At 35.1% G+C, this 12,947-nt stretch overlaps 1 protein-coding gene across 3 annotated transcripts in view; it reads left to right on the top strand.

Annotated features, from left to right (window-relative positions):
* LOC136031504 (acetylcholine receptor subunit alpha-like) overlaps nucleotides 1–12,947 on the top strand; it is a 201,737-nt gene that overhangs the window by 94,021 nt on the left and 94,769 nt on the right. For all 3 annotated transcript variants that reach the window (XM_065711166.1, XM_065711167.1, XM_065711165.1), the window contains exon 6: nucleotides 2,897–3,012. In XM_065711166.1, the coding sequence (XP_065567238.1) occupies nucleotides 2,897–3,012 (116 nt within the window). The remainder of the gene's footprint in view (nucleotides 1–2,896; nucleotides 3,013–12,947) is intronic.

Raw genomic sequence — 12,947 nt, 5'->3', positions numbered from 1 at the left:
ATATCCTCAAAACAGTAAATTAAAAAAACATAACGCATAAAGTGAAAAATTTACTGATTTTCGGTCAAAGCATGTGAAAAAAAAATGTAAAGGCTGTAGTTTTAGATTCTTTGATACATAATCTGATGGCTGTTGGAGAAAGCACCACAAAAAGATAGATAATATGGATCTAAATGTTGTTTTTAAAACGGCGGGCAAGTACTCAGGATATGTTTTTCGGGGGAGGGGTGGGGGGCTTAAATAAAAAATCCGGCAGTTAGAAGCTAATAAGAAGTGCCTAGGATTTCAAGAGAATTAGGATTTATGGAAGTGGTTTCTTATTCCAGGGAATAACTAAAGATAATAATGATATAATAATGACAACGAAGATTATAATGAAGATACCATTGTTGATGACGAAAAGGACAATGATAACAATGCTGGTAATAAAAAAATACACATCTTCAAAGATAACAGTGATAACAGCAATTATGATTTTAACAATGATGTTAATTATAACGCTGAGGTTGACTTTGGTTTCGTCCTTTCTCTTATCATCGTTATTGTGCTTCTTAACATCCTCTAAGCCTATCACAAAATATATTATTTGACCACAATCAAGCTATACCTCTGGTATTTGCTTCTTCTATGTCCTATACAATTTCCGTTTCGGTGATTAAAAAGGCATTATTTATCATTTTTGGGAAAGTGAAACAATTGCGCAGTCTGTTTAACCCACAACGCTCTTAAGATGAGGTGAAACTGGTCTTCCCGTATTTTATCTGAATCTCAATATACACCGAAATCTTAGTTGGAAATGTGTTATTTGTTTTATTCACAAGCGGATGAAGTCCAAAAATGATATTTAGTAATGACCCGACTTCCGCAATATCTTACAGACTTAGAGGTCTTTCTTTGGACAAATATATGGTTGCCAATAAAAGTAAAATAAAAATAGGAAATACGCTATTCTGCCAAGTTAAAGAAAAAAACTGGAAAAAAGAAAAAGATGATCGGACAGTGCTGTACTATCATCACAACAAGAAGCGATTGAAAAGTCTGATTTTCTTTGCTAGGGTTTTTGGCAATGACAATTCTAATGGTGGAATTTTTTGTTTTGACCAAATGCCCTTCTCGGTAGGTTCCAGACTGTTGTTTGAAATCCCTTTGAATTTTTTGTAACGAACTTTAAGTATTTACAAAAAAATACTTTTTTTGTAAATGAGTTTTACCGGTAAATGGTAATACCGTTTTTGGTTAAACGTATTACGTTTAACCAAAATTATAGTCACCATTTCTGAGCCAGCTACAAATGGTTTTTTTTAGACTTTTTAAATTCTTGGCTACTGTGAACCGTTGTTCGTTCTATACCGTGTGAGAACTATCGCTGCAACCATGATTTACATTCTTTAGACTGTGCAATAATTCTGTTATAAGCTAAAAACAACTTGTTTGGTTTTTTCAATTCAAAAGTAATTGGTTTTGAAATCTGACATATCATCGTTTGCAACTATAACAATATTGAAACAAAAAAAAGAAAGTTCATTCCAACCTATTTGTGCACAAATATATACAAGTTTTTTGCAAAAGCTACAAAAATTAATAAATTTTGACAATAATGCATAAAAGAAACGCAAAATATGTCAATAAACAGTTGAAATATTCTATTCACTTGTCAAATTAGTCCTTGTCCTTCCTCAAAAGGGAAACAAAAATAAGAAAATGCTCTTCTTTATCTCTTAAATATCCTCTCTATATTCAGCTCGTGACTCTAATATCCAATATATTCTGTAGATACCAATGTAGCCTCTTCTTATGACAAAATTCTCTCAATAAAAAAACAAAACAGAATATTTCATTGTAACAACAAAAGATTTATTCTCAGACAAATTCTATTGAAACAATTTGAAATATGATATATTGCATGTGAAGGTTTGTGCTAAATGAAGAGGGTGTGCACCCAAAACAAGGATGTTCATAAGGCATGATAAGCCCACGAAAGTTGAAAAGTGGACGTGGACGGTTCAAAGAGTGACATCTGTCACTCCTGCGAAAACCCCGAAAATTTACGTTAGTGCAAACTTCTGCAGTGTTCGAAAAAGCACAAGGTTTATGCTAAGCATATTTTTTGAAAACTTTGCGGCCTAGAAATAATTGAAAAAGTCCTTGATGTTAAAAATTTTGGAATATTTAAAAAGAATATGTGTCAACTAATTTTAAAATGGTTATTTTCCATATGATTCATCTAAAGGGTTAAGAAAATGAACACATATATTTTAGTACAAAAAGTTTTATGTTGTGTTTAGGCTGTTTTTTTTTTATTTATTTATTTTTGTTTCCCGTCCGATTTTTGCTTGACATGATATAAAGATAATCATACCGTAAAGAAAATTATGCGTTTAACTCTTTAATAAAATTAGATAAACCAATTTATAAAATAATTTCGGAAACCAAGGAAAATTGCAGTTTGGCATTAGTGTTCCTTTTTTTTTGCTGTGTTGTTCCTTTTTTTTTTACTTTTAATTTCTAAAGTGATCATCATGTACATAGCAGATGGCCATAAAATTATGCATAAGGACCATATAAATAATATGGCCCTTTTTTATTTATAAATAAAGGCAGTATAAATAATGTGATCTAGCTTACATATAGATAAAATAGACATAAATATTAATAACGAAAGCAAACAGGTTCTTAAGACATCCATAATAGCAATAAAAGATACGAACAAACTCTCAAAGACATTAACATTCAAATGTAATGTTAAAGAGTTCCGGCATAAGTATATTTCTTCCCAAAGCCCTGATCCTGGAAATGGGTAACTGAAATAAATAAAATTTATATTTGTTTTTATTTCTAATTGTATATGCTCTAAGGTTGCATTCGATGTTGGTTTCTTAATCTGTATATAATCTAGGTAGACCTTCGGCATTTAGATGAAACAAATGGAACTGATACAGTTCAAATAGGAATGGATCTGTCAGAGTTTTATATGTCTGTTGAATGGGATATTCTTGCAGTGCCAGCGAAAAGGTAAATGATTTAAGTAATAATCCATCAAGTTCTGTCTTTGGGTACTTTTGAAGTAAATAAGTAACCTTCAGAAAGAAACCTCCAACGGGCCGTGAAAAAAAAATAATAAGAAGAATATATTATACATGTTATGTTGAGAGACCAGATTGGAGAATGGTGAGTTCCATTGGTGAATATTAGCAAATACCAAATATTTAGGTAAAGACAAAATCTCATTTACCTTTTATATTCATGTGCATGTAAACAATCACCAGTGTTTCGAGAATCACAGGTCAAAGGTTAGAGAAACCAAGATCAGCAGACAGGTGACAGTCTGTAGTCAAATCTACTGTTCGGTGGCGATTAAAGTTTTGGTACATATATTTGTTATACTCAGGGACAGGAACAATATTTTTGTCAGTATCATGTAAGGTTTGTTGGTTCGCGCAATATTTTTCCAAAATCCTATTTTCCTATCCGATACCCTAATTTATATTCAATGGAAAGTACTGTGGACCATGGTCTTTTCTTGAACAGTTCAATGCACTAATAGCGAGTAAGTGAATAGACGATTATATATGCTTTCTGAGAAACTAAGTTCAGCAGAGAGGTGACAGTCTGTTGTCAAATCCATTGTTCGGCGGTGATTTTAGTTTCGGCACCTATATTTGTTTGAGGTCCATTTGGACGTCGTGACATCAAGAAAAGGCTCAAATTATCTTACACTATCAAGTTATATTAGAATCCAGAAGACAAGCAACATGGGTAATCTATATATACTGCCTACTCCGTCCCGGGTGCCGGGGTCTGGCGGCGAAACCACAAGGCTCCCGGTACTATATATCTAACTGAGATAGAGTTGCAAATAGCTCGGATGTGAAGGATTTGTCTTGTGAGGAAGAATTAGCGACAGTACTAAATGGACTAAGGAAAAATGAGGCTCCAGGTTCTGATAGTATGGTAAATGAGTTTCTTAAATATGTTTGCTCTGAGGTTAAAAATAAGTAAGTGAAGATTGTGAATTTAATTTTTTTTTTAAGAGGAAGTACCTAGAGATTTTTGGAAGTCCCCAATTAAACCACTATATAAGAAAGATTATAAAAGTGAGTTTGGTAATAATCGAGGCATTAGCCTTTTCACTATAGGTGGCAAATTACTTAGTAATAAGTAAAAGGGAATAACAAAAAAAGTGCGGTTTTAGAAAGGGTAGAGGATGTGTCGACCGAATTTTCACTCCTTACACAATAATTGAGAATTGCCTGAGCCATCAAACACTTTTATACCTTAATTTTACATATCATGAGCAAGGGTTTATGCATATTATGCATATTATACCATATATGCACCTAGGGCATAACTTACCACCCTTGCCCTAAAGGTTTGGGGGGGGGGGGTTGCCATCCTCAAAGATATAGTTCATAGAGCTTTCAATTATGTTGAACAAAATGGCTATCTGGAAAATTTAATTTTGACGGTGAGTTTCTTTGACAAGTGACAGTTGACGATTTTGACGGTGTAATTTTGACAAGTAGTTACTGAAGATTATGAATATGATTTTTTTAAAAGAGGAAGTACCTAGACATTATAGGAAAACCCAAATAAAACCAGTATATAAGAAAGATTATAGAGTGAGTATGGTAATTGTCGAGGCATTAGCCTTTTCTCTATAGTTGGAAAACTTGTTAGCTATAAGATATTTTTTTGGACTGAGAGATGCTGTAGACAAGGTTATAAGACAAAAAAGAGTGGTTTTAGAAAGGGTAGAGGATGTGTCGACCAAATTTTCATTTTTAACATAATAATTGAGAATTGCCTGAGCCATCAAACACCTTTATTCCTCAATTTTATACATTATGAGCAAGGGTTTGATTCTGTTGATAGAAAATCTTTTGTGAAGGTCTTATCCTTGTATGGTATATCAGACAAACACAATGATCGGTGATATGTATGAAAATAATGCCGCTGTGGCTAAGGTAGGAAATAAGGTTAACAGTTAGTTTCACATCAAATCAGGAGTATGCAGGGGCGTATTTTATTCCCCTTTATATGGGTCATTTTGATGAGCTTTGTCTTAAGAAGCAAAGAAAAGGCAATGGGAGAACACAAAATGAAATGAGGAGGAATAACTTTCTTGGAGTTAGATTTTGCTGATGAATAAAGCATCCTAGAAGAAAATATGAGAAAAGGAATAAACTTTTAGAGGTTTTACAAGTTTAAGTTGCTAGGATAGGCTAGGAAATTAATTTTACGAAGAAGGAACCGGTAAGGCTAGGAATAAGTAAAGGTAAAAACGTGATGATGGGAAGCGAAAAGATTGATGAAGTCGACAGCTTCACTAACCTTGGTAGTTTTGCTAGTAAATACGGATGGAGCATTGAAAATGTTCAAAGAAAAATAGCCAAGGCTCGGGATGTTTTTTCACAGTTGAAAAAAGTTTGCAGAAAAAGCAGTTAGAAAAAGTGGGAAGAAGATGAGTCTGCAAGCCAAAATTAGAATATTGAAGTCTAGAGTGATGACATTGGTCAAACGTGGCTGTGTAGCATGGCGCTCCAAGAAACGGAAGAAAATTTAATAGATGTTTTCCAAAGAAATTGCCTACGGATTGATCTGGTTACCTGGCAGGCTGACCGTATTTCAAACAGTAGGCCTTATGAAAAGTGCCGCTTTCTAGGGCTATAATGAGGAAAAGGTTAAGATGGCTAGGGCACGTTCTCTGGATGAAGGATGACAGTTTTTTTGGTGAACCATATAGGGCGAAAGGGAAAGTAGGCCGTCTAGGTTTGGGGCGAGAGGATATCATAGAAAAGTATTTAAGGGAAATGGGAACTTCCTGGGAGGTTGTAAAGAGGACGGCTTTGAATAAATTAGGACTGAGGACAAGTGTGCATCACTGTCTTGGCCTCAGGCTTCTTGGTGCCATGGTGAGTTATTAGTAGTTGTTAGTTGTTTAACTAGCCAAAACTAAGTTCATAATTCTACTACTAATACGATTGGTACTACGACTACTACTACTACTACTATTAGAACTACTAATTGGATGACTACTAATAGTAATCCTGAAGCTAATATTACTACGTTGAAACTTTCAACGAATGTAGGTGTTGTTAAAAAGGAGAAACAGCTTATTCTTGGAAGCATCATAGAATATTAAGTTGAAACTCTTAGTTCAGGATAAAGGCGATGTTGAACCCACACAAAGGTACTGTATGAATACTATTATTGCATAGTACTAATAATTTTACTGCTATCAGTAAGATTATTCCTAATCCTTCTGGTATTACTTATGCTACTGTGACTACCATTATTGCTATTACTAAGGGTATTAGTTAAACTTTCAGGGAACAGTGACTCCGGTATTGATCTTGAATCGAAACCCACTGTTTACATGGAGGTTATGAAAGGGTTGCACTTGCAATACACGAGAAATAAATTAAAATATTAATCTTAAGCTCCCAGGGCTACAAATATTCTTACGACTTTTGCTGCTATTTCTGCAACTCTGGTACTAATAATCAGAAGTGCATCCAGGCTGCTACAACAGACCAGGTTGCCTAGATATAAAGGTGAGATAACTTAAACCTAGAATAGGGCATAAAATAAAATCTTTCACAGTAAGTTTGCGTTACTTTAAAACTAAATCAAAAGGCACTATATACATACTCGTCGTCAATAAGACATCTATGCAATATCTTATGAACGACTGAGGGTTTGAAGTTGGAACTTTAGGGGTTACTGCTATATCTTACTATTGAACTATGCCAGAAGGGTGTAAGTACATCCAAGTCATCAAAACAGAATAAATGCAATTTCTTAGGAACGGAATAGAGTATTAAGTTTTGTTTTTCAGGAAAAACTGAGGAGTTGTAAAATTAAGTCAGAAAAACTAAGTTTATAAATATTTTTAAAATGGCGTAATAGTCTAGTAAAAATTTGGTTTGACCTCAAATTATTGTTTCACTATCCAACTAAAAATTATGTGCTGATTCCGAATCAAGAAAGTTTACCACTCCACCTTTTCACAAGCTTGAGTTTTTTGAGGTTGAATTTGAGGTTGAGGCGAAAAAATGTGTATTGAGTAAATACCAGCAAATTTGATTAGACATGTCATTTCTACGCTTTTTTTGTTGATGAAATGAAACTAAATGTTTAAAGTCAAAAGAATTGTTTGATACTTAAAGCTTTGAGAGAGAGTGAGGTTAGGGGTAATGGTTTTAGCAAAATTATGAAAAAAATATATCAAACTTAAACAAATTGCTATAGAAATGATTCTTTCACTGTCCAACTAAAAAAATATGCTGATTCCAAATCCGAAAAGTATGCCGCTTTAACTCTTTCATAAATTTTAGTCTTTTTTTAAGTTGAGGGTGAATTTCTTAAGTAAAGAATGCCGTCCTGAAAAGAAATTTCCAAATTAAGGAAGTGATTTAGGGGTTCGATTTATAATCTCTAATAAATCAGAACATTACAGCAACTTGGATTGAGGATGGAGAAGGTGAGGTAGTCTCTGAGTCAAATTTGAGAATACATAAAAGTCTGACGTTTTTGAAACTTGTCATCGTCCATGAATTTGGAAGGATTTTCACGTTTCTGTTTCTTTGTCTGAAAGTTCTATTTATTAATTGATGTTGGTAAAGGTTTGCGGTAGATGCAGAAGTAGATTTTAGCCAAATTTTCAAAATGGCGTAATAGTCTAGTAAAAATTTTATTTGACCTTAAATTATTGTTTCACTATCCAACTAAAAATTATGTTCTGATTCCGAATCCTAAAAGATTACCGCTCCGCCTTTTCACAAGCTTGAGTTTTTTTTAGGTTGAATTTGACGTTGAGGCGAAAAATGTAGACTGAGTAAATACCAGCAAATTTGATTAGAAATGTCATTTCTTCGCTCTTTTTTTGCTGATGAACATGAAACTAAATGTTTAAAGTTAAAAGAATTGTTTGAGGCTTAAAACTTGACAAAGATATTCGAAAATTTGGTCTTCTTCTTCACTGCCATCGTCTTCAAGATTTCTGGCCACAACTGTTTTGCAATTAAAGCAGCTTCTTCCTTTACAATTGCCAGAAGCCTTGGTACATTTAAGCCATGCTGTTTGCAAGAACATCGCAGCGTCGAACACTCACTCTTGCTATTACAGTGAAACATTCAGAGAAGCGAAGGCGGTGATCTATCTGACTAAACCGGTTGTAATTCTTCTTTCTGTACAATCCTACCTTACTCAAAGGATCCAGTCAAAACTCAATACTTTTCTACGCTTATACTTGAAAGTATACTCGAAGCGAATCATACTTGCAAACATCCTTGCTCCTGGGAGCATTTTTGCCTCTACATACTTCCCGTAACTTCCAAATTTTTCAAGGAATTTCCTGTAGCGGACCTGGTCAAAACTTGTTTCACTTTCTGCAGCCTTAAATATGACAAGCATGACCTTCTCTCCGGTTTTTCTAATGTCGTCTTTTGAATAAAACTAAGAATAAGAATAACTAAACTAAGAATAGTCCGGCGATATCTTGGAAGTTTTTCTTCTTTTTTGTGTGGTTCGGTGGTGTAGATTTTTCTATGCTATGAATTTGCGAACTCGAATCGCATCCAAAAAAGGCACAGAGGAAAAGAATTTGGTCGCTGAGAGTGTCACCAAGTATCAGTATAGCTGCCAATATATCCTGCAGTAAAAAGGAATGGTACAGTAAAAGGACTAGTGAGTCAGTATCTTCTTCTATTAAGACAGTGAGTTGACGTTCTTCCGAATCGACAGCAATCATCATAATTAGCAGGTCAGTATCGAATGGCGACTGGTACACTTTACATCCCGCATTATTAAGGTAGCCGGAGAGCATGCTGATGAAATCCTGCTTATTTTCTGTATTGCTAAGGAAATCATCTTTTTTTTTTAACTAAACAAGGAATCTGCAGCTAAATGATCATCTTAAGACATTCTTTAGAACTACTCCTTGTCATATACGTCACGTCTTTGATTTAGGGCCCAGATAATTATCCGTGAAAAGATATGAAAGCACATCCATATCTTCGATTCACATAGTCAACGTATTTGGTGCAGATATCCGTGTACGTGCAGTATTTCTTCCAATGCATACAATGTAGAGGGTCTGACCATCTAGTACATACTGAGATTCATCATAACTTTTATGCACGCAATCTGTTTTTCGTTGCAGACCTTCAACATCGCGCCAGATTGCATTGACAAGCGCGAGTTTGTCCGCCAGCCACAGTAGACCATTCGGCTAAAATAACAAAGGTTATTACCGGTTATGCAGAGTTCGTACTTGAAAAACATCTGGAGTTCTACATCAGAACTCTTTGCAACAGTGACCAGCCTTTGAAAAATCAAAGTAGGGTCAATGGTAGGCAGTTCTGCTGCTGACTTCAGGTTACTTTCCACTCTCATAGTAATAGCAGTTGCCTTCTTTTTGAAAGTGTAAATATTTGCGTCTTTTCCAGTCGTATCATTCAGGATTTTCCCATTATTGGTATAGTCTAGTTTATGTCCATTTGCTCACTCACAATCTTGCCAGTTACTATATTCCTGAGAAATGGTTCCTTTGTGGAAGGTGAAAAATCCAGGAGAAAGTGGACAACCTTTACAGTATCTTTACAGTCACGTTCCATTTTTGTCGCCCCTGCGTCTTTGTGCTCCCCACTAGTTTCAAATGCTGCGCCCAAGAATTTTTGGAGTGCAAGGCTGACAGCAGCTTGCGCAGGAGCAGGTAAAAGTCATGTTGGCTGCTGCAACTTGCTTCTACCGTGTCTACGTGTTGTACCTCCACTAGTTTTTAGAGAGCACATTAATACTTGTTGTATGATCAGGTCTGGGAAAAGAGCAGCCCAAAATCTGTCCAAGTGATTCTATTAAAATTTCAGGAATTATTCTAGTTTTAATTGACAAATCAAATTTTTTAAATTCTGGTACCTCAAATTTCCCTTTGTATCTACCACAAACCTTTACCAACATCAGTAAGGAATTAAACTTTTAAGACAAAGAATCAATAGCCACTACAATTCGTTTAAGCCGTGTCTACATGTTGTACCTCCACTAGATTTTAGAGAGCGACATTGATGCTTGTTCTATGAGCAGGTCAGGGAAAAGACCAGCCCAAAATCTGTCGGAGCAATTCTATTAAAATTTTCAGAAATTATTCTAGTTTGAATTGACAAATAAGAGTTTTTGTTAATTCTTGTACCTCAAATCTACCTCTTGATCTACCGGAAACCTTTACCAGTATCAGTTAGCAAATAGAATTTTCAGACAAAGAATCTGAAACGTGAAAATCCTTTGAAGTTCATGGATGTAGAGGTTTTTAAAAAAAGTCAGACTTTTATGTACCTTAAAGTTGACTCAGGGACTACCTCACCTTATCCATCCTCAATCAAGTTGCTGTAATGTCCTGATCTGTTTTGGATTTAAAATCAAACCCCTAAACCACATCTTTTATTCGGAAATGTTTTTTTCAGGACGGCATTCTTAAGAAATTCACCCTCTACCTCAATCTATGAAAAACACAAATTTGTGAAAGAGTTAGAGCGGCATACTATTCGGGCCTGGAATCAGCACATATTTTTGCCGGATGTTGAAACAGTATAACATTTATAACGCATATAACGGATTTGTATAACAGTTTGTTTGAGGTTGACCTCTTTTTTCAAATATTTTGCTAGAATCTCTCCCCCAACCTCACTCTCTCTCTCAAATCTTTAAGCATCAAACACTTCTTTAGACTTTAAACATTTAGCTTCATGTTCATGAGCAAAAAAAAAAGCGTAGAAATGAAATATCTAATCACATTTGCAGATAGTTACTCAATCAATTGAGGTCAAACCACATTTTTACTAGACTGCTACGCCATTTCGAAAAATTAGATAAGCTTCATAACTTCCCACTAGATTTTACAACTCCTCTACTTTTTCCAGAAATATAAAACTTAATGCCCTATTTAGTTCCTAAGACATTAAGTTTGTTCTATTCTGACAACTCGGACGCACTTACACCCTTCTGGTATAGTTTAATAGTAAAAACAGAAGTTGCTATAGCAGTAGCCCCAAAATTTTCAACTTCAAACCCTCAGTCGTTCATGAAATATTGCTTAGATGTCTTATTGACAACCAGTATGCACATAGTGCCTTTTAATTTAGTTTTAAACCAACGCAAACTTACCGTGAAATATTTTATGCCCTATTCTAGTTTTAAGTTATCCCACCTGTATAACTTGGCAACCTGGTCTGTTTTAGCAACCTTGATGCACTTCTGATTATTAGTACTAGAGTCTTAGAAATGGTAGCGAAATTCGTAGTATTATCGGTAGTCATGGGAGCTTAAGATTTATATCTTAAGTTGTTCCTAACATACGCCTTGTCATGGACTAAAAACTTCAACTTAATACTCTATGATGTTTATGAGAAATAGCTGTTTCACCTTTTTAATAACCTCCACATTCATTGAAAGTTCAATTGTAATACTCTTGGCTTCAGCAATACTATTAGTAGTCATCCATTTAGTAGTTCTAATAGCAGCAGTAGTATTAGTACCCATCATGTTAGTAGTAGTATTATCAACTTAGTGCTTTTTGGTTAGATTAACAACTAACAACTACTAACAACTCACCGCAGAAACAAGCAGCCTAATGCCAAGACAGCTACGCACACTCCTCTTCAGTCTTAATTTCTTCAAAGCTGTCCTCTTTACAACCTCACAGGAAGTTCCCATTTCCCTTAAAGTCTTCTCTGCAACATCTTCCTGCCCGAATCCCAGATGACCTGCATTCCCTTTAACCCTATACGGTTTACCAAAAAGGATTAACTTCCGAAGTTTGTCAACCTTCATCCAGAGAACGTGCCCTAGCTATCTCAACGTTTTCTTCATTAGAGCCATAGAAAATGGTACTTTTCGTACAGCCTACTGTTTGAAATACGGTCAGCCAGCCAGGTAACAAGACCAATCCGTAGGCAATTTCTCTGGAAAAAATCTATTAAATCTTCCTCAGTTTTTGGAGTGTCATGCTATGCAGCCATATCTGACCAATGTCATCACTGTAGCTTCCAACATTCTAATCTTGGTTTGTAGACTCATTTTCTTCCAACTTTTTCTAACTGTGTTTTTGTGCAAACTTTTTTCTAGTGTGAAAAAACACCACGAGCCTCGGCTAAATTTTTTTTTAACATTTTTACTGCTCCATCGGTCTTTACTAGCAACACTACGAAGGTAATTGAAGCTGTTGACTTTATCAATCTTTTTGCTTCCCAACGTCACCTTTTCATCTTTTCTTACTCCTAGCCTTACCGACTTCTTCTTCATAAAGCTAATTTCCAAGCCTATTCTAGCAGCCTGAACTCGTAAAATCTCTAAAAGTTCATGTATTTTCTCACACTTCTAGGATGCTTTATTCATCAGCATAATTTAACTTCAGGAAAGTTATTTCTCCCCATTTGATTCCGTGTTCTCCCATTGCCTTTTCTTTGCTCCTTAAGACAAAGTTCATCAAAATAACCCATATAAAGGGGAAAAGAACATGGCCCCCGCTTAGCTCCTGATTTTATCCGAAACCATCTGCTAACCTTATTTCCTACTTTAGCCACAGCAGTATCATTTTGTACACATCACCGATCACTTTAATGTGTTTGTCTGATATATCATGCAAGGATACGACCTTCACAAAAGACTTTTCTATCAGCAGAGTCAAACGCCTGCTCATAATATATAAAACTGAGGAATAAAGGTGTTCAGTGGCTCAGGCAATTCTCATTTATTATGTTAAGAGTAAAAATTTTGTCGACACACCCTCTACCCTCTCTAAAACTGCACTGTCTCATATAACCTTCTCTCATGTATAACCTTGTCTAGAGCATCTCTCAGTCTAAAAAAGTATCATATTACTAAATAATTTGCCACCTATAGAGACGAGGCTAATGCCTCGATAATTACCACAGTCACTCTTATAATCTTTA

The sequence above is a fragment of the Artemia franciscana genome, chromosome 9 (genome assembly GCF_032884065.1).
Source record: "Artemia franciscana chromosome 9, ASM3288406v1, whole genome shotgun sequence".
In the NCBI taxonomy this organism is placed as follows: domain Eukaryota; kingdom Metazoa; phylum Arthropoda; class Branchiopoda; order Anostraca; family Artemiidae; genus Artemia; species Artemia franciscana.
Note: the sequence above shows the minus strand (reverse complement) of the source record. Positions and strands in the feature narration are given on the sequence as shown.